Genomic DNA, 27,757 nt, shown 5'->3' with positions numbered 1-27,757 from the left:
AGATGACTGGCCTGAAGGGTGGAGAAGCCAGAACACAACAGCACAGTGCACGCCACACACACCAGAGACACTGAAGCACCGGGCCCTGGACACTACATGACTTCTTCATAAAGCCATTACTCCCAGGAGCAGAAAACATAATAGGCTTTTCTAACACAGAGAAGAAGGCAGAGTCTTAGACAAAATGCCAAGATGGAAGAATTTATCCCAAATGAAAGAACAAGAGAAGGGATGGCCAGAGATCTAATCAAAACAGATATAAGTAACATGTGTGGTGGAGAATTTAAAGCAACAATCATAAGGATACCGACTGGGCTTGAGAAAAGAAGACATCAGTGAGACCCTTATCACAGAGGTAAAAGTTAAAAAGAATCAGAGATGAAGAACACAATAAACGAGACTGGAAACAGACTTGATGCAATGAAGAGCAGGCTGGAAGAAGTAGAGAAAGAAATTCGTGGCATATAAGACAAGATAATGGAAAATAATGAAGCCGAACAAAAGAGAGAAAGAATTTGGAACATGAGAATAGACTTAGTTAACTCAGTGGCTGTCATCAATTATAATAACATTTGTATTGTAAGAGTCTTAGAAGAAGAAGAGGGAGAAAAGGGGGCAGAAAACTAATGTGAGAAAATTATAGCTGAAAACTTCCCTGATTTGGGGAAGAAATCCAGATCCAGCAGGCACAGAAAACTCCATCAAAATCAACAAAAGCAAGCCAACACCAAGATATATTGTAATTAAATTTGCAAAATATAATGATAAAATATCCTAAAAACAGCAAGAAAAAAGAAGTCCTTAACTTATGAGGAAAGACTCATCAGGTTAGCAGCAGATCTCTAAGCAGAAACTTGACAAGCCAGAAGACAGTGGCATGATATATTCAACGTGATAAATGGGAAAAATCTGTAACCAAGAATATTCTATCCAGCAAGACTATCATTCAGCATAGAAGGAGAGATAGAGTTTTCCAGACAAACAAAAACTAAAGGAGTTTGTGATTACTAAACCATCCCTGCAAGAAATATTAAAAGGGATTTTTTGAGGGCAAAGGAGAAACCAAAAGTGGCAAAAACGAGAAAGACTCAGAGAAAAATCTCCAGAAACAATGACAAAATCAATAATAAAATGGCAATAAATATATATTTATCAATAATTACATAGAAAGTAAATGGACTAAATGCTCCAATCAAAACACAAAGGGGTCAGAATGGATTAAAAAAAAAAAAAACAAGATCCATCTATGTGCTGCCTACAAGAGACACATTTTTTTCAAGTTTTTCCAATTTCCATTTTATTTTTTATTATTATTAAATTCAAGTTAGTTAACATATTGTGTAGTATTGGTTTCAGGAGTAGAATTTAGGGATTCATCACTTACATGTATTACCCAGTATTCATCCCACCGAGTGCTCTCCTTAATGCCCATCACCCATTTAGCCCATCCCCCACCCACCCACCACCCCTCCAGCAACCCTTAGTTTTTCTACAGTACAAAGACTCATATAGACCTAAAGATACCTGACGATTGAAAGTGGAGAAACATTTGTTACCCAACTGGATGCCAAAGAAAACTGGAGTAGCAATATTTATATTGGACACCTGGATTTTAAAACAGACTGTAACAAGAGAAAAGAAGGGCACTATATCATAATAAAGGGGACAATCCATCAAGAAGATCTAACAATTGTAAATATTATGCACCTAACATGGGAGCACCCAGATATATAAAACAATTTATAACGAATATAAAGGAACTAATTGCTAATAATACAATAATATAAGGGACTTTAACACTCCACTCACAGCAATGGGCAGATCATCTAAGCAGAAAATCAACAGGGAAACGATGGCTTTGAATGACACACTGGACCAGATGGACTTCACAGATATATTCAGACATTGCATCCTCAAACAGCACAATACACATGCTTTTCAAGTGCAAATGAGATATTCTCCAGAATAGATCACATATTAGGTCACATATCAGGCATCAAAAAAATACAAAAAGATCATTGGTATGGAGTAACAAAAGACCCTGAATAACCAAAGCAACCTTGAAAAAGAAAAGCAAAGCTGGAGGCATCACAATTCTGGACTTTTGAGTTATATTACAAAACTGTGATCAAAACAGCACGGTACTGGCACATAAACAGACACATAGATCAATGGAACAGAATAGAAAACCCAGAAATGAACCTACAACTCTATGGTCAACTAATCTTCAACAAAGCAGGAAAGAATGTCCAATGGAAAAAAGTCTCTTCAACAAACGGTGTTGGAAAAAGTTCACAACATCATGCAGAAAAATGAAACTGGACCACTTTATTACACCTTACACAAAAATAAATTCAAAATGGATAAAAGACCTAAATGTGAGACCTGAAACCATAAAAAAATCCTAGAAGAGAACACTGGCAATAACCTCTTTGGTCAGCCATAGCAACTTCTTTCTAGATATGTCTCCTGAGGCAAGGGAAACAAAAGCAAAAATAAACTATTGGGACTTCATCAAGATAAAAAGCTTCTGCACATCAAAGGAAACAATCATGAAAACTAAAAGGCAACCTACGGAATAGGAGAAGATATTTGCAAATAACATATCTGATAAACGGTTAGTATCCAAAATCTATAAAGAACTTCTCAAACTCAACACCCAAAAAACAAATAGTCCACTTAAAAAATGGGCAGAAGACATGAATCAATGTTTTTCCTCAGAAGACATACGGATGGCCAATAGACACATGAATAGATGTTCAATATCACTCAGCATCAGGGAAAGACAAATCAAAACTACAATGAGATACCACCTCACACCTGTCAGAATGGCTAAAATCAACACAAGAAACAGGTGTTGGTGAGGATGTGGAGAAAGGGGAACCCTCTTACACTGTTGGTGGGAATGCAAGTTGGTACGGCCACTTTGGAAAACAGTGTGGAGGTTCCTCAAAAATTTAAAAATAGAACTACTCTATGATCCAGCAATTGCACTACTGGGTATTTACCCAAAGGATACAAAAGTACTAATTCAAAGGGACACAAGCATCCTGATATTTATAGCAACATTATCTACAATAGCCAAATGATGGAAACAGCCCAAATGTCCATTGACTGATGTATGGCTAAACAAGATGTGGTATAGATATACAATTGAATATTATTCAACCATAAAAAAGAAAGAAATCTTGCCATTTGCAATGACATGGATGGAGCTAGAGAGTATTATGCTAAGTGAAGTAAACCAGTCAGAGAAAGGCAAATACCATATAGTTTCACTCATGTGTAGGGTTTTTTTTAATTAAAGATTTTATTTATTTATTTGTCAGAGAGAGAGAGAGAGCACAAGCAGGGGGAGCTGCAGGCAGAGGGAGAAGCAGGCTCCCTGCTGAGCAAGGAGCCCGATGTGGGACTCAATCCAAGGACCCTGGGATCATGACCTGTGCTGAAGACAGATGCTTGACCAACTGAGCCACCCAGGCATCCCTCATGTGTGGAATTTAAGAAACAAAACAAATGAGCAAAGGAAAAAAAGAGAGAGAGAAACAAACCAAGAAACACTGACGGTTACCAGAAGGGAGATGGGTGAGGGGATGAGTTAAATAGGTGATGGGGATTAAGGAGTGCACTTGTTGTGATGAGCAATGACTGTTGTATGGAAGTGCTAAATCCCTATATTGTACACCTGAAACTAATATTACACTGTATGTTAACTAACTGGAATTTAAATAAAAACTATAAAAAAAAGATGATGGTGTAAGAGGATCCTGAGTTCATCTTGACCATGGACACAGCAACAGATACATCTATACAACTAAACTCTGAAAATAATTGGGAAACTGGTGGAAAAGACATTCCACAGAGAGGAGGCCAAATGGAAACAGATAGCAGGCATGGAGGCACAGTCAAGAACCAAATGCCTGGTAAGTCTCACCACAAATGAAAGGGACACCACGAGCATGGGGGACTCAAACTGGGAAGACAAGTAACCACAACATCTGGCTTTGAAAGTCAGTGGGGCTTAACTCTGGGCATTTTAAAAATCAGCAGACTCAACTTCAGGAGAGCCAGAGGACAACAGAAAATTTAATCCTTGCCCTAAAATAACCAGCACTATAGAGGTACCTGGCTGGCTCAGTCAGAAGAGTGTGTGATTCTTGATAGGTTTGTGAATTTGAGCCCCATGTTGGGTGTAGAGATTACTTTTAAAAAATTTTAAAAATATTTTTAAAGATTTTATTTATTTATTTATTTGAGAGAGACAGAGAGAGCACTGGTGGGAGAAGGGGCAGAGGGAGAGGGAAAGAACCCCAAGCCGACTCCCTGCTGAGCAGGAAGCCCAACACGGGCTCAATCCCACGACCCATGAGATCATGACATGAGCAGAAATCAAGAGTCAAGACACTTACCAGACTGAACCACCCAGGTGCCCCAACTTAAAAATATTTTTTTTTAAGATTTTTATTTATTTATTTGAGACAGAGAGAATAAGAGAGACAGAGAGCACATGAGAGGGGGGAGGGTCAGAGGGAGAAGCAGGCTCCCCGCCGAGCAGGGAGCCCGATGCGGGACTCCATCCTAGGACTCCAGGATCATGATCTGAGCCGAAGGCAGTCGCTTAACCAACTGAGCCACCCAGGCGCCCTAAGATCATGTCTGGAGGGGCAGTGGTCTTCAGAAGATTTCTGTGAGTAAGAGTGTTAGTGGGCACCATTTCTCTGGAAACTAGCCGGAGCCAGCACTAACATTCTCCACCTATCTTGCTAACACTGCATGCCCTGCTCTGTGTTCCCCTACAGATCCATGACAGCCAAATCACCCCCCTCAGCAAGTGTCCATCCAAAGTAGCTGCCCCACCACAACCAGCAAGCAGCCCCAGCAGGGACCTGCACCACTCTGAGGTGACTCTTGCCCTGGGGAGATAGGGAAATAACCCCGCACACCAGTGTAGCCACAGTTTCACCAGCTAAGCCTATTAGCTGGCTGCACAGGAAGAATGTCCTGCCTTTCCATGCACCCACATCTGTGGCAGAGAGGCTAAGTCCAGAAAACTAACCTGATTGTTGACCCCACCTACCTATGAGCCTGCAGCAGCCTCAGAAAGCCCCTCAACAGAGCAGGAACCAAACCCCATCCACTGCACCCACAACAGGCACAAGAAGGTGTATGTAGCCCACATAGAAGAACACACCTGGAATGCCTGGTTCTGTTAACCAGGAGCATTGCATCATAGGGAGTCACAGGATCTTTCGTACACAAGGTCACTACTTTCAAGACCAGGAGATGTAGCCAACCTCCTTAATACACAGAAACAAACACAGAGAGTCAGACAAAATGAGGAGAAAAAGGAATATGCCCCAAATGAAAGAACAAGACAAATTTACAGCAAAAGAGATAAATAAAACACAAATAAGCAATATGCCTGATAAAGAATTCAAAGTAACAGTCATAAAGATACTACAGGACTTGAGAAAAGAGTGGATGAACTTAGTGAGAAACCCAACAAAAAGATAGAAAATATAAAAAAGAACAAGCCAGAGATAAAGAATTCAATAGTTGAAATAAAAAATACACCAGAGGGAATCAACAGCACATTTAAGGATGCAGAGTAATGGATCAACAATCTGGAAGACAAGGTAATGGAAAACAACCAAGCTGAACCATAAGAAGAAAAAAGAGAAAGAAAAAATTACAATAAGTGAAAGGAACTCAGCAACATCTTCAAGCATAACATTCACATTCTAGGGATCCCAGAAGAAGAACAAGAACATAGTTGAAGAAATAATAGCTGAAAAATTCTCTAATCTGGGGAAGGAAACAGACATCCAGGTCCAGGAAGCACAGAGAGTTCCTAACAAGATGAACCTAAAGACATTCACACAAGAACGCATAACAATTTAAATGACAAAAAAGTAATGATAAAGAAAATATTTTAAATTTTCAGCAAAAGGATTTCAGGCCAGAAGATAGTGACATGATTTATTCAAAATGCTGGAAGGAAACACTCTGCAATCAAGAATATTCTACCTGGCAAGATTATCATTCAGAATAGAAAGAGAGACACAGTATTTTCCAGATGAACAAAAGTTAAAGGAGTTCATCACCACTATACCAACCTTACAAGAAATGTTAAAGGGGTTACTTTCAGTGGAAAGAAAAAGCCATAACTAGAAGTAAGAAAAGTATAAAAGAAAAAAATTTCACAGATAAAAGCAAACATTCAGTAAAGGTAGTAGACAAATCACTTATAAGTCAGTATGAAGGTTAAAATATGAGAGTAGTAAAATCAATTACTAAAAATGATATAAATATCAGTCAAGAGATACACAAACTAAAAAAAGAAATAAAGGGCGACTGGGTGGCTCAGTCGTTAAGCGTCTGCCTTTGGCTCCGGTCATGATCCCAGGGTCCTGGGATCGAGTCCCGCATCGGGCTCCCTGCTCCATGGGAAGCCTGCTTCTCCCTCTCCCACTCCCCCTGTTTGTGTTCCCTCTCTCTGTCAAATAAATAAATAAAATCTTAAAAAAAAGATTGTGTGGTTTCTGTTTGCTGGGTGTAAAATTCTATACTTATTATCAGTTTCAACTTTTCAGTTTTATTAAAATCTTTTAGGGGCGCCTGGGTGGCTCAGTCGTTAAGCATCTGCCTTCGGCTCAGGTCATGACCCCAGGGTCCTGGGATCGAGCCCCGCATCGGGCTCCCTGCTCAGCGGGAAGCCTGCTTCTCCCTCTCCCACTCCCCCTGCTTGTGTTCCCTCTCTCGATGTGTCTCTCTCTGTCAAATAAATAAATAAAATCTTTTTTAAAAATTTAAAAAAATAAAAGAGATAAAATATGACATCATATACATACAACATGGAAGGGGAGTAAAGATTTAGTGCTTTTAGAATGTGTTCAAACTCAAGCAACCATCAACTTAATATAGGCTGCTATACACATAAGATGCTATATATGAACCTCATGGTAACTACAAATCAAAAACCTATAATAAATACACAAAAAAAATAAAAAGAAATTAATTGAAACATAACACTAAAGAATGCCATCAAACCACAAGGGAAGACAGCAAGAGGACAAGAAAGGAACTACAAAAACAACCAGAAAACAATTAACAAAATGGAAATAAATGCATGCTTATCAATAACTACTTTAAATGTAAATGGACTAAGTACTCCAATCAAAAGACATAGGTTGACTGAATGAATAAAAAAAAAAATAGACCCATCTACACATTGCCTGCAAGAAACTCACTACAGACCTAAAGACACATAGAGGCTAAAAGTGAAAGGATTGAAAAACATACCATGCAAATAGAAAAAGAAAAAAAAGCCAGGGTAGTAATACTTGTATCTGACAAAACAAACTTTAAAGCAAAGATTGTAACAAAAAAACAAAAGGCACTATATAATGATAAAGGGAACAATCCAACAAGAGGATAAAACAATTGTCAATTTCTATGCACCCAGTACAGGAATACCTAAAAAGGAAAGCAGTTATTAACAGACATAGAGGGAGAAAATGAGTGTGATTCAATAATACTAGGGGATTTTAACACTCCAATTACACCAATGAATAGATCATCCACACCTAAAATCAATGAGAAAACAGTGGCTTTGAACAACACATTGGACCAGACGGAGCTAACACATATATACAGAACATTCCGCCCAGAAACAGCAGAATACACATTCTTTTCAAGTGCATATAAAACATTCTCCACAAGACAAATCTCAATACATTTAAGAAGTTTGAAGTTATATCAAGCATCTTTTCTGACCACAACAGTATAAAACCAGAAATCAATTACAAGAAAAAACCTGGGAAGCACCAATACATGGAGTTTAAACAACATTCTCCTAAACAATGAATGGGTCAACCAAGAAATCAAAGAGGAAATTAAAAAAAAAAAAAAAGACGACGGACTCTGAAAAACAAACTGAGGGTTCTAGAGGGGAGTGGGGTGGGGGGATGGGTTAGCCTGGTGGTGGGTATTGAGGAGGGCACATTCTGCATGGAGCCCTGGGTGTTATGCACAAACAATGAATCATGGGACAGTTCATCTAAAACTAATGATGTAATGTATGGGGATTAACATAACAATAAAAAATTAAAAAAAAAACATGGAGACAAATGGAAATGAAAACACATCAATCCGGGCGCCTGGGTGGCTCAGTCGGTTAAGCGACTGCCTTCGGCTCAGGTCATGATCCTGGTGTCCTGGGATCGAGTCCCGCATCGGGCTCCCTGCTCGGCAGGGAGTCTGCTTCTCCCTCTGACCCTCCCCCTCTCATGCTCTCTCTCTCTCATTCTCTCTCTCAAATAAATAAAATCTTAAAAAAAAAAAAAAGAAAAGAAAACACACCAATCCAAAATCTTTGGGATGCAGCAAAAGCTGTTCTAAGAGAAAACTTTCCTTAAAGATTTTATTTATTTATTTGAGAGAGTGAGTGAGAGAGAGACAGAGAGAGAAGGAGCAAGGGGAGGGGCAGAAGGAGAGGGAGAAGCAGACTCCCCGCTGAGCAGGGAGCCAGACTTGTGGGGCTCGATCCCGGGACTCCAGGATCATGACCTGAGCCGAAGGCAGACACTTAACCGACTGAGCCACCCAGGCGCCCCTCTAAGAGAAAACTTAATAGCAATACAAGCCTACCTCAAGAAACAAGAAAAATCTCAAATAAACAACCTAATGTAACACCTGAAAGAGCAAGAAAAAGATGAACTAACAAAGCTAAAAGCTAGAAATAAGGAAATAATAAAGATTAGAGCATAAATAAATCAAACAGAAACTAAAGAAACAGTGGAAAAGATCAATGAAACCAGGAGCTGATTCTTTGAAACTATAAACAAAATTAATAAACCCTTAGCCAGGCTCATCAAGAGAGGAAGGAGACTCAGATAAATGAAATCAGAAATGAAGGAGAAAAAACAACGGACAACAGAGAAGTATAAATGAGTATAAGAGAATTTTATGAAAACTTATATGCCAACAAATTGGACAACCTATAAGAGATGGATAAATTCTTAGAAACTTAAGTGTCCAAAATTGAATCAGGAAGAAATAGAAAATTTGAACAGACCAATTAATGAAATTTTATCAGTATTCAAATAATTACCAACAAACAAAAGTCCAGGACCAGATAGCTTCACAGGTGAATTCCACCAAACACTTAAAGAAGAGTATTGCCTATTCCTCTCAAAATATTCCAAACAAAAGAAGAGGAAGGAAAACTTCCTAATTCATTCCCTGAGGTCAGCATTACTCTGATACCAAAACCAGACAAAGACACTACCAAAAAAAAGAGAGAGAGAGAGAGAGAGAACTACAGGGCCAATATCCCTGATGAACATAGATGAAAAAATTCTCAACAAAATATTCAACAATATAGTAAAAAATCATTCATTATGGTCAAGTAGGATTTATCCAGGGATACAAAAGTGCTTTGATATTTACAAACCAAGCAATGTGATACATCACATTAACAAGAGAAAGAACAAAAACTATATGGTCATCTCAATACATGCAGAAAAATCATTTGACAAAATACAACATAATTCATGATAAAAACTCCCAACAAAGTGGGTTTAGAGGGAATACACCTCAACATAATAAAGGCCATATGTGAAAAACACAGCTAACATCATATTCAATTGTGGAAAACAGAACTTTTCCTCTAAGACCAGGAATAAGACAAGAATGTCCACTCTCACCACTTTTATTCAAATTATTACTGGAAGTCCTAGCTGCAGCAATCAGACAAGGAAAAAAAAAAAAGGAATCCGAATCCAAAGTTGTAAGGAAAAAGAAAAACTTTCATTATTTGCCAATCACATGATACTATATATAGAAAACCCTAAAGAATCCGCCAATAATAAAAAAAAGAAAACCTATTAGAACTGATAAATGAATTCAGTAAAGTTGCAGGATACAAAATTAATATACAGAAATTGGTTGCATTTCTATACACTAATAATGAAGGAACAGAAAAAGAAATTGAGGAAAACTATCCTATTTAATATATCATATGATTTCACTTATATGTGGAATCTAAAAAACAGAACAAATCAAGAAATCAACAAAAAACAGAAACAGAATCATAAATATAGGGAACAAACTGGTGGTTCCCAGAGGATGGGGGAGGTTGGGGGAGGGTGAGCAAAATAGGTGAAGGGGATAACTTCTGGTTATAAAAAAAAAATTAGTTATGGGGATGAAAAATACAGCATAGAGAATATAGTCAATAAAATTGTAATAACTTTGCATGGTGACTTTATCATGGTGAGCATAGCATCATGTATAGAATTGCCAAATCAGGGCGCCTGGGTGGCTCAGTTGGTTGAGCGACTGCCTTCGGCTCAGGTCATGATCCTGGAGTCCCGGGATCGAGTCCCACATTGGGCTCCCTGCTCAGCAGGGGGTCTGCTTCTCCCTCTGACCCTCCTCCCTCTCATGCTCTCTGTCTCTCATTCTCTCTCTCGCAAATAAATAAAAATCTTAAAAAAAAAAAAAAAGAATTGCCAAATCACTTTGTGGTACACCTAAAATCAATATAACATCGTGTGTTAACTCTACTTCAATTAAAAAACAAAACAAACAAACAAACGAAAACAGCAGTTGCTAGGGATTAGCAAAGGGAGGGATGAAGAGTCCAAGCACAGAGGATTTGGGGGCAGCGAAAGTACTTTCTGTAATACTATAGTAGTAGATACTCATATGATGTACATAACCAAGAGCGAATTCCAGTGTAAACTGTGCACTTTGCGTGATTATGGTATGTCATTCAGTCATCAACTGTAATGAATGTCTCACTCTGGTCAGTGATGTTGATAACGGGGGAGGCTCTGCATGTGTGGGGGCAGAGGGCATGTGGGACATCTCAGTACCTTCCTCCCAATCCTGCTGTGAATCTAAAACTGCTCTAAGGCATAGAAATCTGTTTTTTAAAAAAAGCTAATGAGCTATACTTGGGTTTAGACCTGTTTTCAGAGCCATCTCTATACACATTGTTTCTGAAGCTAAGGGGCATATAAGAGTTCCCAGGGAATGGGGCACCTGGGTGGCTCAGTTGGTTAAGAGTTCCCAGGGAATGTACCAACAACAGTAAAAAAGAAAACCAGTGGTGAAATCCCCAGACCACAGGAAGAGAAGTCAATGTAGGACACTGAGAAGCAGAAGCTATAAAATTAGCAGGAAAGACTGAGCAATGCCCCAAAAATAAGAGAGAAGAGTTTCAGGAAGATGATGAGCAGGATTATAGGCAACAGACATCAGCTAAAATAGACTGGGAAGGATGTATAAGTCAGAACCAGGATCACTGGAGGGCCAACTGAGAGTCTATGCTCTGGGCCTCTTCACTTCTATTCTTTCCCTGGAGTATTTCTTTTTCCCTGGCTCCTTCATGGCTCACACTTTGACTTCAGTTAGTACCTGATCCCATGTCGCTCAAGAGGCGCTTGCTGAACACTTGGGCAAGAAAGCAGGTCTCACTGCCAACTCCAGTTTTTATTATACCACCTACAGGTATTGTATATGGTTTGTCTATTACCCAATGTCTGCTGCCCCCGTAAGAGTGTTTGTGAAAACTGACTCTTGGTCTGTCTTACTCACCACAACTGTCAACACCTACAAGTGAGCCCCGAGGAGGCCCAGAAATAAAGGGGCCAAAAGATGTCCGTGGAACAAACCAGGAGTAGAAGCCAAACTGCTGAGATAGAGTAATAAGGAGAGGATATGGAGGCATGGAAGATGGGGTTTTTCAAGGAAAGAGATACGGTGATATGTGAGGATGGGTTGATGGGACAGGGAGAAGGATGTTGTGAACATGTGTAGGTTGTAATGATGAATTAATGGATTATTCCTCATTAAAGGCCCTTCCTGCTGTATTTTGTCTTGGTGCTCATCTGGTTGGTATTTATATCAGTAATGTGAATGAAGACATTTACAGTTTGCTTGTTGTAGGTAGAGGTAACAATGACAGAATCACAATCCAAAAATGCCCAAACAGTCCGTCAGAAGAAAGATAAGATGAAATTTAGCAGAGCTGAATGTGAGGCCCACACAGGTCGGAGAGAGCAGAATGTAGAAGCCCCCTAGAAAGCCCACCAGCAACACATCATGAGTCAGTATTTCCCTGGAGTTAAGGCAGTAGGCAGGGGGTCGCACTGGGCTGTGTCTGCATTGGTTCCCCTGCCTTCTATCCAGGTGTCCTTGGGCAAAGGTCTTAAGCTCTCTTGGCTTCATTTTGGAGACACAGATATCTACTTGGCATAATTTTTATGAGGTCAGCTGAGGTCATCCATGTAAAGATCATGGAAAAGCCATGATACATGTGTAAGCACATAATTATCAGTAGATATTTTTGTGTCATAATGAGAAATACGTTTAGTCTTTGTCCCCAGTTCCTGGCACAGAGTTTCTAAAACCCTTGGAATGTCCTAAGTGGAGCAGTCTCTTTTGTTATTCAAAGGAGCCCCTTCTGATCACACCTGAGTTTATAGTAATGAGGTGACTGAAGGTGGCTCCCATAGATGGCCTTAGGATGGGGCTGGTCACCAGAATGATCAAGTGATTGGCAAAGTGGAAATTTCAGCCCATCCACCAACCTTGAGGAAGGAGAAAGGAGGAAGGCTGGAGATCAAACTCTATAAAGTCTCTTGAACAAGGAGATTTGGAGACCTTCTGGGTTGGTGAATGCATCCATATGCTGGGAGTTTGAAATGCCCCAACTACATGGGGACAGAAGCTCCTGTGCTCCAGATCCTTCTAGACCTCACCCTATATGACTCTTCATCTGGCTGCTTATTTGTATTTTTTATAATATCTTTTATAATAAATGTAAATGTAAGTTGCGTTTCCCTGATTTCTGTGAGCTGTTCGGGCAAGTTTTCAAACCTGAGGAGAGGATTCTGGAAACCCGCAGTTCATAGCTGAGTCAGAAAGAAGCACAAGTAACTTGTGCCCATTGCTTGCATTGGTATCTGACATTGCCAGTGTGGGGAGGGTGCAGGACTAGGCCCTTAACCTGGGGGTCTATTCTACCTCTGAGTTTATAGTGTCAAAACTGAATTGACTTGTAAGACACCCAGTTGGGGTCCACAGAGATTTGGCTGTTAATGTTAGAAAACACGCCAGAATTTCACACTATTATTTGCTGCAAAATTCCAATATGAACTTGTGATCTGATGTGATGGCCAGAAACATAAGGAAGTCAGAGCCCCCTGCCCCCCCGTGACAGTTACAGTCCACCGTACATCTTTAGGAGTATCAGGTTCAGGTCTGGACAATGTACTTCAAACAGGGACATGAACAGAACAGCCCTTCCCTAGGACAGCATGACTATGTAGGTGAAGACGTGAAGCTACATCCTTCCTGAGAATTTAGAGATGTCGAGGCAAGAGACGAGAAGGTCTGGAGTGTGAGTGTTGTCTCTGGGGAATTGAGATCAACACCTTTCAGCAGAGCCCTGGGGAGCAGAACAAGGACCAACACGCAGAAACCAAAGAAGGTGCTGCGTAGAAATAAGAACTCTCTCCTAATGCAGTGGCCACATTGTGCAGCAATGGCTGGTGCGCTCGGAATGTCCACACGTGAAACCAGTGACTATGCATGTGAGTGTCTGAGAAGCAAGTGTTTCCCTCAGTGGGGGATTGAGCTGAACAGTCCCTAGGGTTTCTTTCAACTCTAAGAATCTCTAATTCTGTAGTCATAAATACCTTGCTAGTAGAAGGTAGTATCTCCTGCTTCCAAGCACTTCATATACTGTCTCCTCCAATCTCTACCCTCAAGTCTGTCTGATCAACCTATTTTAGAGCAGCCCGCGTCCATGTTTCCCAAGTAACACATCCCTGAAGAGAAGGTGCTTTTCTGCTGAGACACCAACAAAGACTTACCCCAGTTTCTGCAGCTTACATTGTGGATGCTTTGCTTTTTCACATAAAATTCCAACTCCTGCGTCTCCCAGGGCATTTTCCCCCAAGTAAAGTCTGGTCAGGGACTGGCTGGTGCTCAGGACGGATGCAAGGTCCTCACAACATGCTGAGGTGAGACAGCAACCGACCAACCTTCCACAGAGACGGCACAATGTCATACACTTTCTCGCCTCACCGTCTGTGAGTCACGGAAGCACCTGCTCTGATGCTGCCCCCCGTCCAGTCCACTCACGGGAAAAGTGTCCAACCCGTACATTAACTGTTCATTTCCTTTTGCTTGGTGTTATAGCAGGTAAACACCTTCCAAGCCCACGCCAATACTCCATCTTTTCAGCTCCCTACACCTGTTTTTATTGTGGTAAGATATACATAACATAACATGTACCACTGTAATACTTTTTAAGTATACAATTCAGTAGCATTTAAGTACCTTCTCATTGTTGTGTAGCTGTGACCACCATCCACTGCCAGAAGTTTTTCATCTTTCCAAACTGAAACTCGGTACCCACTGGACACTAACTCCCCACTCCTCCCTCCCCCAGCCCCTGGGACCCACTATTCTATTTCTTGTCTCTATGAATTTGACTATTTTAGGTCATTCCTGTAAGTGGAATCATACATATCTGCCCTTTTGCGTATGGCTTATTGTAATTAGTATAACGTCTTCAAGATTCATCCATGTTGCAGCATGTGTCCGAATTCCCCCGAAGGCTGTATGCATGTACATTCCACATTCCCCCAACCCCAACCCCAGCCCCCTACCACATTTTTAATCCATTCATTCATCCATGGGTATTTGAGTTGTTTCTACTTTCTGGCTATTGTGAATAATGCTGCTGTGGACACAGGTGTACAAATACATGTTTGGATACCTCATTGCACTGTTTTTTATATATACCCAGAAGCGAAATTGCTGGTTCATACAGTAATTCTACATTCACTTTTTTGAGGAACTGACGTACTGTTTTCCGCACCAGTTATACCATTTTACATTCCCACCAGCAATTATGATGGTTCCGATTTCTCCTCACCCACCCTTGTGTTTTGTTGTTTTGTTTTTTTATAATAACCATCCTAATGGGTGTGAATTGGTCCTACCATTTTCAAGTGTTTCCTCTTTTTTTAATTTTATTATGTTATGCTAGTCACCATACATTACATCATTAGTTTTTGATGTAGTGATCCACGATCCATTGTTTTCATATAACACCCAGTGCTCCATGCAGTACATGCCCTCCTTAATACCCATCACCGGGCTAACCAATCCCACCATGTTTTCTCTTATTCAAAATTCAAGTCTCCCAGAAGCATTTAGTGAAGGGCTGCATAAAATATCAAGTGTCTGCATCGTGTTAGCACCTCTTTTCCTGTTTGGTGTGGAGACCAAGAGTTTGTCATAAAGTCCCAAAACCGTTCTGGAGCAATGCATTTCACTGGTTGTATTTTCTCAGCTAGACTGTAAACACCTTAAAAGTGATCATGATTAATTTGATTAAGTTCCTTTCTAAGGCTTAGTTTGTGGTTCTTCCCACAACAAACAGTAACTCATTGAATTATTGATGAACACCCGGAAATCTTCTGAGCAGTGAAGGCCATCATGGATCATTGAAGCCCCAGCTCATTCTTTGAGAAGGAAAATAGCTCAGACTCACCAAAGCTTCTTCAGATTGCAGAATAGATGTCTCAGCCCCACACAAAGAAGTCTAATTCCAAAGTCTCCCAGGGTGTTGTGGCTCAGGTCCAATTCCACCAGCTTCTGGTTGCTGCTCAGGACCGAGGAGATGTTGAAGCAGCACTGAGAGGAAAGGCAACACTGCCGCAACCTTCATGCCAAGTACAGAAGCAGAAAGCGTCAGAACACAGGCTGCTTCTGTCACTGCCTTCTGGTTTATGCTTGTTTTCAGCACCAAACGGGGGCATTTGTGGTCTCATGTTACAAAGGGAAAACTTTAAGGAAAGTTAGGTGAAAGTGTGATCTTATCAGAACTCCTATATGCAGCTCAAGACATTGTGAAGTTACCTCCCAGGCTCACGAGCTACAGCCTGAGACCACAACTGCTGAGTGCATCAGTGAACCCCCTCCATAAATAATGGTCAGCTCTCCGGTGTATACTGCATGTCCCTGTTTTATAAAGGAACACGGTGGTGAACCTGTGTGTTCCACCTCTGTATCACATGTTCCTCACTGTGAAAATCCTCAGGTGGACACTGTTCTCTCTGGGGCTTTACCCATCTACTTATCTTTGTCAATCTTGTCCCCATCCTTCTGTTTAGTGATTAAATCCCAGCCCTCCACCTACACTGAAATAGCAGGAAGCTTTAATTCTTGATTTGATTTACAACCACACACACACACACACACACACACACCATTATCACCATCACCACCACCAACAACAACTAGTAGATGTCCCTGTCAGAGGAACAAGAACAACATTCTCCTTTCCAGTTGAATAGTTCATCGTCCTGGCGCCTGTTAAAAAATCTTCCTTTCTACCCCTATCTTCACACCGACTAGAGGTAAATGCATGACTAAACCTCTGTTTACCTGCAAAATATCTCATCATCACCCATGTCTCCCTGTTTGTGTCTCACTCTCTGGAATCACACAGGGGCACCCACCAGGGCGGTGGGGAGACTGGCATGGGATGGAGACAGAGAGGCAGGTGAAGAGCCAAAACCAGCCAGAGCCTTGAAGGCAAGAAGAGGATTTGTAATTTATCAAAAGAACAAAGAGAAAACATTTAAGCCAGGGAATGGCATAATCAAAGTAGAATTTTCTAAATAACCCTCTGACTTCTGTATGGGAAATAAATTTATAAGTGGTAAAAGTGGACGTGGTGAGACCAAACAGTCAGTATTCATTCAGTATGTATTTTTAAGCATTAATGTGTGCTAGGACACTTGTCCAGACATTGTAGAGACAGTGGAAAGATGAACACAAATCCTGCCCCATGAAGCTGATGGTCTTGAGGGCCATTGCAATATCCTGGCAAACAGTCATGGTTGCTGGGCCTGAGCTACTGGTTTGTACAGGAGATAACTGACAAGGTTGGTGTTGCAGTGGGTATGGTGATCAAGAAAGGGATGTATGAAAATACCCTGGAGTGATGGGCTTTAGCGCTGGCTGTGTAGCTCATCACAAATGGAGATGTGTGATGGAAGAGGGTTTGTGGGTTGGCCCAGAACCCGTATCTCCAACTGGGGAATGTGAGTCTGATTCACAGTGTGAGCCCAGAGCAAGCACTCTTTATTAAGAAAGCTGAAAGAGATTCCCTGTGACATTTCAAACTATACAAAATGTTTTGATGGGGTCCAGCCCAAGTAGCCATTGTATCTGATGAAACTCTCCAATTCTCATCTATGATGATGGCCAGTGAGGAAAGGGAAGATATTGAAGGTCATGCACTTTTTGTCATTAACACCAACAAATGGCTTACTTTCAGTTCCCCTTCATTCTTCCCCATTTGAAACTTCCCAAACAACTGGCCTCCAATCCATTCTACCTTCCCACTTGTTATGGGCTGAACTGTGTCCACCCCTCCAAAAAAATCATATGTTGAAGTCTTAATCCCTAGAATTTCAGAATTGTGACGATATTTGGAGATCAGCTTTTAAAGAGTTAAATGAGGACAGGCCCCAATCCAACCCAACTGGTGTCCTTGAGGAGATCAGACATGAACACAGAGACCATGTGAAGATACAGGGAGAAGACCACCATCTGGAAGCCAATAAGAGAGGCCTCAGGAGAAACCAACCCTGCTGACACCTTCATCTTGGACTTCCAGCCTCCAGGACTATGAGAATTGTTTAAGCGTCTTGGTCTCTGGTTCTTTGTTATAGCAGCCCTAGAAAACTAATAAACCACTGATCTGGACCCTGAGGTCTTCCTCCAGTCCTCCATGTCACTCACAGATACAAACACACACACACACACACACACACGCACGCACGCACACAGGTTCTTACCACAGTCTCCGAATATTACAGCCAGGATGCTGGAGCATTTCACATAACACCTTTATCCCTGGGTCCCCCAGAGCATTGTCACTGAGGTTCAGTTCAGTGAGGTTCAGTGAGTTAGTGCTCAGGACCGAGAAGAGACTCTGCCAAAGGCTGACGGTGACATGACAATTCACCAACCTAGAAATTGTAGAGAAGGAAGAAAGAAAGAAAGAAAAGAAAATCAGGAATGGCTGGCACCAGTTCAGACAAAGACCTCCCAAGGGTTAAGAACTGACTCAGAACCAAAGATTGCCTACTGAGGAATAACAAAGGTTGAGGGCAGGGGGGAGGCCTGGTAAGATTGTCCTGCACACCTTATTATGGAAACAGCATGAATCTGACTGGCTGTCTTTGCACACCCTCCAGCGCCTCCCTCAGATGTCTTTCCCCTCCCCCTGTCGTCAGTAAGGGGGGACTGTCATGGGCGCTGTCATGCCTCCCTCAGATGTCTTTCCCCTCCCCCTGTCATCAGTCGCTGTCATGCCCATGGCCTTAGACACTCTGCTAAGTGATCCAGAGACCACATTGTGAGATCCAGATCTCACATTGGCTGCATAATAGCATCAGCAATGCTCTCAAAAATCCTGAGGCCAGGCCACACCATAGGACTAAAGTCAGAATCTCTGAGGCGGGACCAAGTATATCGATAGTTTTAAGACTTCCACATGGTTCCAACGTGCGGCTCTTGTTAAAATGCAGATTCTGACTGTGTGTCTAGGATTGGGCCTGCCATTCTGCACTTCGAACAAGCATGGGGTGGATGCCCATGCTGCTGGTCTTCAGAAGGTTCTGGAACACACAAAGCAAGCTCCTGCCCTCAGAAGAAGGTAACTGTCATCTAATGAGATGGGCGTCAGGCTTTTCATCAGGAGTTTTAGTCCAAGTCTATACAAGCCTTCTTCACAGCTGTGTGATCTTGGTCAGGTTTCTTCTCGGCATAGTTTTTAGGGCCCTAAGGAGCAGGTGTGCCTCCTTCCCTCTTTCTCTCACCCTCTCCAGCTATTCTGAACTTCATCATAGGGATGTACCTGCTTCCCCAGCCTCTGCCCTCTGAACCCACTGTTCCCTCGGTTCAAGCTGCCCCTTGACCACACTCAGGTTTCTCATGCTCCATCTCTCAGAGTCCAGCTGGTCAAGGGCTCCCCACCATGTGCTTCTGGCACATTCTATAGGTGTTCTTGCCATAGCCCATCCCTCTCTACTGTCTGTCCTTGTTTCCCAGCTGTCCCCACAACTGAACCTTAAGTTGCTATGAGCAGGGCCTGGGTCTTAGCCACCACTGAAGCCCCAGAGGGTGCTCCTTGATGACCAAATGATAAATAAAAAGGTCATCCTGCTAGTGGTGCCTACGGTGAGAGAGGGAGCTGAAAATTCATTATTCCTGGTGGAAGGGCCAGTCCCCTTTCTCCTTTATTTTGTCCCGTATCAAGTGCTTTCTCTGCACGTTAAACCCAAGCGTTTACAGAGCATCCACCCTCCCACCGTAGCTGTGGTAGTTCCCAAGCAGGGACTTCAGAGGCCAGGTAACTGAACTGCTTTGCTGTCCTAACACAGCAACTGTCTTCCAATCTCCTGCAACACTGGTGAAGAGACCCCAAAGAGGGTGCTGTTGGTGACTTCCTGGTTATAAACATAATGCAGGAGCTTAAAAGCACCCTCTCCTTCCCAGCCCTATTTCTCTCACTTTCCCCTCATTCTATCTGTTCCAATGAAGCCACATCCCTCAGCATAGTCTCCTACGTACACTGTTCCTCAGACATCAGACCCTACTGCCAAAATCCCTTTACCTTCTCCTGCACTCACCCACATCCAACTAGTCCTTCAAGGCAGGCTCCCAACCTCACTCCTCTGAGAAACCTCCCCCCAGCACCCAGCACTAAAGGCCTTCTGTCCTCTGTGTTCCTGAGACAGTCACTGGGGTTGTTTTGCTCCTTGAACCCCAAGTAGATTGCAAGCAATTTGAGTTTACAACATTTCTGTTCAACTCTCTACCCCACATAATACCTTGCACTGACTTGGCTTCCACCAAACATTTGCTTATTTTCTTCATTGGCTTTTTTCTCATCCATTTGTCCACCTCCCTTTCCTCTATTAGTCAATCTCTGCCACTAAAGGAGTCTGGTAGAAATGGATGATGGTGGCATTATTATGGAGCTGTGGCAACCACATTTTAAAGACAGTTGAGAAGCAGGCAGAGAAAGCAAGTGCCCAGAGAAAGGTGGCTAGAAAGTGGAGGGCAACACTACCATTCCATTATCTGCCCGAAACCAAATTGTCTTACTGGTGAGTATAGGCAGCATGAGGATCTAGGAGGACACAGTGATCCACCTCAGAGTGTTGCCCTTCCTCTTCCTCATCCTCATCCTCCTCTTCCTTCGGGGAGTTGTGAAGCAGCCTCAGTGAAAGTGATTCCACACTGTGACAGTTCTCAATACAAAAGGAAGAAACCACATGATCCATTCTGGTAGAGAGACTGATCTCAATTTTGGGGAAATGGCCCATGGCCTTTTGCACAAAGTCCTCCTCTTGCATCTCATACAAACAGTAGAACAACTCCAGCTGGCTGGGCTGGATCTGCAGATTTTTGACCTCGGCTTTCTCTTTAATCCATTTCAGCAGCTCCAGCCTGATTTGCTGCGAGATCTTGCAACTCAGTTTCTTCTCCAAGTAGGAGGTTCTCTCCTGGTTTACAAGGCCAAAGAGGAAACGGACAACAAAAATCAGATACCCCTTTTCAAATTTGCCGTAGTTTTCAAGAAGGACGGTCACATCTCGGTTGGGAAGCTTAGAACTACTCCATGGCAGGTTCCTCATCCCTCCCTGTTCCTCCTCTTCCAGCAGGTAGTACATGGCAGCAAAGAACTCCTGGAAAGTCATGTGGATGAAGCTGTAGAATTTCTCACAGTCCACTTCCTTTTGGAATAGGTTCATCCTCAAGAAAGCAGACACATCGGCCCTCTGAAGGCCATGATTCCTAAGGTCACACTCCTCAAACAGGATTTTCTGGTTCCAGATTCCATCTGCAGCCAATGAGCAGAGACCCCGGATGTTGGCAGAGACTTGGTGCTTCTGGTTCTCTCCGCGGGATTGCAACAAACTGGAGAGGAAGAAGACATACACTGCAGTGGTGGTCTTAGATGTCTGGGCAAGACTCTTGCCGCTGTCCATCTGCTGCTTCAACCCAGTACACACAATCCAGCAGACCAAGGGGATAAAGCACATCGTAAAAAGGATCTCATTCTCCTGAATCAGCCTGAAGGCCTCTGTGGCTTGTTGCTCATCAGAGAAATACTTGAAGAAATATTCCTTTCTTTTGGCCTCTGAGAAACCCAGGATCTCCACATGACGGGGACGGTCCAGCAAATGCTGCAGTTTCTCCAGGGCCACGGGTCTTGTGGTGATGAGTAAAGAGGCCTCAGGAAGTAGCCTCTTTCTGATGAGGCTGCTCAGGAGAATGTCTCCTCGCTCCACCTTCTGCCAGTTTGTGCAGAGAGCCTCCGTGTGCTCATCAAAGGCGCCCTGCAGCTCATCGAAGCCATCCATGAGGAAGAGAATCCTGGAGGGCTTGCTCACAATCTTGTATATGGGTGGGTTTGGGTCAGGGCAGCAGCTGACGATCAGGTCCCCCAGGCTCCTCCGTGTCCCAAGGCTCACCTCCCGACAGTGGATATAAAACAAATAGTCAAACTTGTCCCGGTAAATCTTCTCTGATGCCCAGTCCAACATGATCTTCCTGGCCAGTATGGTTTTCCCAATGCCTGCTGCTCCCTGGAATACCACTGTGTGAACAGGCTCCGAGTGTTGGTCGTCAGGCTCAAACAGCAATTCCATACTCAGGGAACTCATGGGGCTGTCCAGCGTCTTGGCTGAAGTCCTGCCAATGGCCAGGAGCTCATGCTCCCTCTCCTGCTGGCTCTGGTGTTCCTTGACAAGACGCAGCCTCGTGTAGCGTTTATTGAGGTTCACGCTCTCACCCAGACGGGCATTCCTGTCTTTAATACACTGGAATCTGCTCCTCACGTGTTTTTTGTACTTCTTACAGTAATCTGGAGCAAAGACAGAAAAGTAAACTTTGGGAGAAGTCCAAGCACACACGAGCTATCGACAAGGGTCTATAGTCCACAGGGAGTGATGACCAGAGAGCTAAGCAAAGGGAGGTGCAGATTCTCTTCACTGCGTGGATATGGACAGTCCCAGAAAATCTAGAATGTCAGAATCTTCCTATACACAGTTGAACAGAAAAATAGCAAAGTGCCAGAGGCACTGTGACCTGCCTGAAAATCCTTTATATTCAATCGTATTCCTTTAGGTAGTCTGTAGCCCATACCTTTTAGAACCTGAGACCCTCAATCACCTTCCCTTGGTTCTGTGACTACAAGGAGCCATGGGGACTCTGGTCTGTTCCTTTAGCCATAGTGGATTTCCTGAAGTGGGCCTTTGCCCCCCAAGGTGGAGGAACATATAGAATGATCAAGCTTCCCAGGCTCCAAACCTGGGTTTCCAAACCCAACAGGAAGCACTACCCCCATTGCTTACCTTTCTTTTTTTTACAAATAGAGATTCTGGACAGATACCCTAATAAACCCATCCACTCCTCTTCAAGGCTTTCTTCCCGGTATACCACATGTGCATTATCTGGCAGGGTGGGGGGGAGAAGGAAAAGGAAATATAAAGTTAAAAACCAGGACTCCTGACTAAGGTAATGTAATTGAGACCCAGTACTCAACACCTGGCACAGCTCAAAGTCACCTATCTCAGACATCTCCCAAACATGCCCCCATGCCAGAGCTGTGGATGACAGGTGTACAGTTGAACATCCAGTTTGTGGCATGTGTGCACTCCTAATTTCAAAGTACTGTATGTCACTGTCACTCACACAGCTAGCATTGTGTCCCCACTGTATCCAGTCTCAGGATCTCTCCCAGGCCCAGAAATCAATCGGCGAACACATGAGACAGGCAAGGCTTCTCTTATCCTTGTTTGTCTTTGGCAGACTCCCCCTGGTGCCCTGGTTTTGAGGCCATCCCCACACTAAATGTCTAAATACCCCCAGATGGCTATGGGCCAGCAGGATTCTCCTCCCCTGCCCCCAAATGCCTGAAATTAATTGTACCCACATTCTGGGTTTTCATGATTGAAATCACCAAGCTGGTTTGTCGAATTCAGTGGTTCACAATCCCCAGCTGACTTGAGATTCACCTAGGAAGCTTTAAAAAAGCTCCACCCCCAGTGATTATTTTTCAATTCATCTGAGGTGGGGACCAGCACCATTATATTTTGAAAGCTCCAACATGCATCTACAGTTGAGAATTACAGATCTAAAGAGTCACTAAATTACACATCCCAATGAAGAGGCACTTCAGTTAGGTACAACAGAGCAAGTGCTAAGCACTAGGGGAAACATTTAGCAGATGAACCCAAGAGCAACATAAAGGATTCCTGGTAGGTGTCTACTCATTCTGAATGCAAATGCTATTGGTAACCCAATCACAAAACAAAATCTAAACGTTGACTCAAACCAAAACCGTGACTTAATTCTTATCTAACACCCTACAACCTGGTCCTCCCCGGCAAAGAACAAACAAACCTCGAACCCTAGGTATAATTCTTCCACCTCACAGCCCAGGTACAGAAGCCAAGATAGCACAGCGGTTAAGAGCCAGACTCCAGCCAAAGACACACCCAGCACTGAATCCAGGCCTTGGCTCTGTGACTGAAACAGAGCTACGGGCAACCAGAACCTCTTTCAGGCTCACTTCACATTGTTGGTCAATCTCCAGAACTATCTTTTATTTGCAAAACTGAAACTCCATGGCCGTTAAACAACAATTCCACAGTCCGCACGGCCTGAAGCCCTTGGCAACCACTTCCTGTCTCTATAAATTTATCTACTCTAGTACCTCTTACAAACGGAATCATACTGCCTTTGTCTTTTTGTGACTGGCATATTTCATTTAGTAATGAAATTGAAAGTTCATCTGAAAGTGCCTGGCTGGGCAGTCGGCAGAGCATGCAATTCTTGATCTAGAGGTTGCAAGTTCAAGCCCTACATTGGGGTGTACAGCCTACAAAAAAAAAAAAGCCAGCCTCATGGAGATTTTATGAGGAATGACCAAAATCCATAAAAACTGCTTAGTAAACTACTTCTGTAACTGTGATTATTACACTTTAATTTGGTTAGTGAGTACGTAAGTACTGACACAATTATAATTGTGTTATTATATGTAATTTGTTTATAACCTCCCACTGCTGTGCACCCCTGTCTCATGCCCCCATGTCACGTTTCTCTCCCTCATTTCACCCATATTGCTGCCCCACTCACCATGCTTCTCCTGATCTGCTGATTCATTTTTATACCTCCTTTCCACCAGCTCAACATCATCATCCTGTGATTTTCTAGATTCCTCTGAGCCCTTGCTTGTGCTCTTCCTTTGACCAGAACACCAAGCCAGGAAGCAAAAAACTTCACCCCCAACATGTGCACAGTTCCTAGGGGTAGACAAGCCCTGACTTGCATTTTTAAAGAAGCTAGAAAAAAGCAAACTTCTTTCCTCCAACTTCTTATAGCGCTATCATGAGAGGAAGAAAGAGGATAGAGCCAAGGTGATAGAAGGAATTATTAAAAAACAAACATACTAATTTCATTGAATCAAAGGATACCATCAACAGAGTGGAACGGCAATCCATGGAATGGGAGAAAATATTTGCAGATCATATATCTGATAAAGTGTTAGTATCCAGGACATATAAAGAACCCTTACAAGTCAACAACAACAAAACAAACAACCCAATTAAAATATGAGGAAAAAGTTGAATAGACATTTCTCCAAAGATAAACAAATGGTGAACAAGCACATGAAAAATCATTCAGTATCAGTAGTCAGTAGGGAAAGGCAAATCAAATCCACAATGAGATATCATCTCACACCCATTAGAATACTATCAAAACAAAAAAAAAATAAACATTGGTGGGGATGATGAAAAAATAGAGCCCTTGTACACTGTTGATGGGAGTGCAAAATGGGGCAGCTACTATGGAAAACATTATGGTGGTTCCTCAAAGAATGAAACCTAGCATTACTATATAATACAATAATTCCACTTCTGAACATATACCCAAAAGAACTGAAAGCAGGGCCTCAAAGAGGTTTGTATCCTCATGTTCCTAGCAGCATTATTCACAATAAGCTAGAAGCAATCTGAATATCCACTGATGGATGAATAGATGAACAAAATGTGGTATACACATACCATGACATATCATTCTACCTTAAAAAGGAATGACATCATGTCACATGTGACAACATGGAAGAGGCTCGAGGACTTTATACTACATAAAGTAAGCCAGACACAAACAGACAAATACTTTATGATGCAGTTTATAAGAAGTACCAAGAGTAGTCAAAGTCGTAGAGACAGAAGGTGGTGGTTCCAGGGGCGGAGGGGAAGGGGAACAAGGAATTGGTGTTTGGTGGGTACAGAGTTTTGCAAGATGTAGAAAAGTTGTGGAGACTGATTGCACAACATGGATGTGCCTAACACTGCTTAGAAATGGCTTAAATTGTAATTTTATGTTATATGTATTTTATCACAATTTTGTAAAAAATGCTGTCTTCCTTCCACTCACCCCACTCTGGTTCATCCCTCTTAGCTTTCTCATAAAGGTCTCTCCTGTTGATTGCAGCAAAAATCCACACTGCCATGGCCCATGCCTTCTCCTCACCGTTGAAGTCAATCATCAGAGTGGCCAGATCCATGTGGTCGGCTTTCTCTGTCTGACTCCGAGGGAGTGGGCTGCACCCCTTCTGAGAAGGATAGTCTTGTAAGTGCATCTTGAACTTCTTAAAGTCTGCATCCTCCAGATCCTCCAGGTAACGGGCCAGCTTGCAACGGACACTTGCCATGCTCATCTGTGTCTTTTCTCAGGGTCCTTGGGTATAGGTCCACGCCAGGAAGCTGGACGGTGAAAACAGCACACAGGCAAGGAGAGTCTTCTTAAAAGTCTGCCCTCTTTAGAGAGAATTAAACCATGAAAAACCCAGAATACAAAGGAAAAATATATATATAACCAGATTGTAATGAGCTACCATCTTTAGTTTTGAAAAGTGACCCAAATACCCACCAGAAAGATTTCTTGTTGGTTTGACTCAGGGGTGTGTCCTGAGCCATGGAAGAACGGTGTCCCTATGGAGAGAAACTAGTTAAACCCACAAACGCAATCACGTCAACAGTACTATATGCCCAAACCACTTCACAATGCTACCTCAACATACCACGGGGAGAACTTTGTTCTCACTGATTCCTGGGCAATGGCCTAGGACAAACTCTTCTTCAGCTTCTGTTTCTTTATCTATAAAATGACAGAATGGAAAATACGGCTTTTCAGTTCCTTCCATTTGAAAGGCTCTGGTTCCCTGTTTCTGTTTTGACCCAGGAAATGAGTAAGTATGACGTTAACAGAGTAACACACGGCTAGACGGAGAAAGGAGAAGACAGATGCGTGCGGAGAAGGGGATGGTCTCCGACTGCACTTCCATCCATCTATTGATCGATAGAAACAAATGAGATGACACTCAGGGTACATAGAGGGAACGATAAACACATGACATCTCCTTGAGGTCTCCCCTTGCAACATTCACAATCATAGTCATTATTAGAACTCACGGTTACTGAGAGTCTCTCATGCACATTTGCCTAGACCCATTTTATGGAAGAGGAACTGAGTCTTAGGAGAAACTAAGTGACTTGCCCAGGGTTTCACAGAAAAAAAAGGGGGGGGGGCTCAAAGCCAGGATATAGATCAGGGTTACTGATTTCTGAACTCATGTCCCTAAATACTACTTTCAAAGCATGAAAAGGTGTGTGACTCTTTCTTCCACCACTTAACTAGGTTTCTTAGTCGGACACCAACAAAAAAGATCAAAGACAATAAAATAGGTGGTTAAAAGACAAAAAACACATTCCCAGCATTTACTACGCAAAGCCTCTGTTTTCCTATGTAGAATTAGGGTTCCACAAAGAGCAGAGGTCAGCTGCTGTGTCTTTCTCTCTTCCACGTCTCCCAGATTTTGGATTGATGAACATGTTGGCTTTGTTTGGGATCGATCCCCTCACATGACTGAATCTGGGGAAGCACATCCACCCAAAGCCATAAATGATGCTAATAGGAGGGAGAGGGCCTGTGGAGCTGTGGAACAGTGCACGTTGGCATATAGAGTGACTGCCGCTGAGTGTGCACGACTGAAGCCTGCTCGCCTCTCCTTGTACCTTCATCTTGACTCACTCCTGGCTCCACGCACCCACCAAATTCATTCCTCATGCACTTGACAGGGAGGTGGGCCATGTCCAGATAGATCCATCAGTTTTACAGACCTTCCCAGGTCCCCCTCCATCAGTCCTTCCATCCACACCAGGACTCTACCTCTCCTCTGTCCCTAAGCCTAGGGCACTCTATCCGGACCTTTACCTCCTGTGTCCCTTGGTGTCCAGGGCAATTCTTTCCTCATACACATCACCTCCATCCACTCCCTGGGGGGGATGCTTGGCAAATCCGCTGCAGTCGTGGGTGTAAGTTATGGTTGCTGTTCCTGTCCCTGCACTCACACACTTGCATACATGCACAGAGCCCAATAATGAGAAACATATAAGGACTTCCAGAATTGTTGTTAAAGGGCAGACTTGGAAGCTGGCAGAAGAAATCCCTAGTGCCTTAACCAAGACAACTCTGGCCCTCAACATCCCCTCCTCACTTCTCCCCAGACCCTTTCAGCCACGCAGCTCCACAGAGCTGGACTCACCCAGACGCCAGCCTCAGAAACAGCCCGAGA

General features: G+C 42.8%; 1 protein-coding gene across 3 annotated transcripts in view; it reads right to left on the bottom strand.

The window, feature by feature from the left end:
• Window positions 1–27,520, bottom strand: part of NLRP3 (NLR family pyrin domain containing 3) — a 48,759-nt gene extending 21,239 nt beyond the window's left edge. The window contains exons 1-8 of one of the 3 annotated variants that reach the window (XM_035029955.1): window positions 26,204–27,520; window positions 26,053–26,114; window positions 25,558–25,940; window positions 22,467–22,565; window positions 20,212–21,976; window positions 17,895–18,068; window positions 15,578–15,748; window positions 13,887–14,057 (exon numbers count right to left, since the gene is read on the bottom strand). In XM_035029955.1, the coding sequence (XP_034885846.1) occupies window positions 13,887–14,057; window positions 15,578–15,748; window positions 17,895–18,068; window positions 20,212–21,976; window positions 22,467–22,565; window positions 25,558–25,840 (2,663 nt within the window). In that variant the 5' untranslated portion in view covers window positions 25,841–25,940; window positions 26,053–26,114; window positions 26,204–27,520. The remainder of the gene's footprint in view (window positions 1–13,886; window positions 14,058–15,577; window positions 15,749–17,894; window positions 18,069–20,211; window positions 21,977–22,466; window positions 22,566–25,557; window positions 25,941–26,052; window positions 26,115–26,203) is intronic. The other 2 variants (XM_035029956.1, XM_035029957.1) reach the window with 2 other exon arrangements.
• Window positions 27,521–27,757: the final 237 nt, after the last annotated feature.

This window comes from Mirounga leonina, unplaced genomic scaffold, assembly GCF_011800145.1.
Source record: "Mirounga leonina isolate KUSES-001 unplaced genomic scaffold, KU_Mleo_1.0 Mir_347, whole genome shotgun sequence".
In the NCBI taxonomy this organism is placed as follows: domain Eukaryota; kingdom Metazoa; phylum Chordata; class Mammalia; order Carnivora; family Phocidae; genus Mirounga; species Mirounga leonina.
Note: the sequence above shows the minus strand (reverse complement) of the source record. Positions and strands in the feature narration are given on the sequence as shown.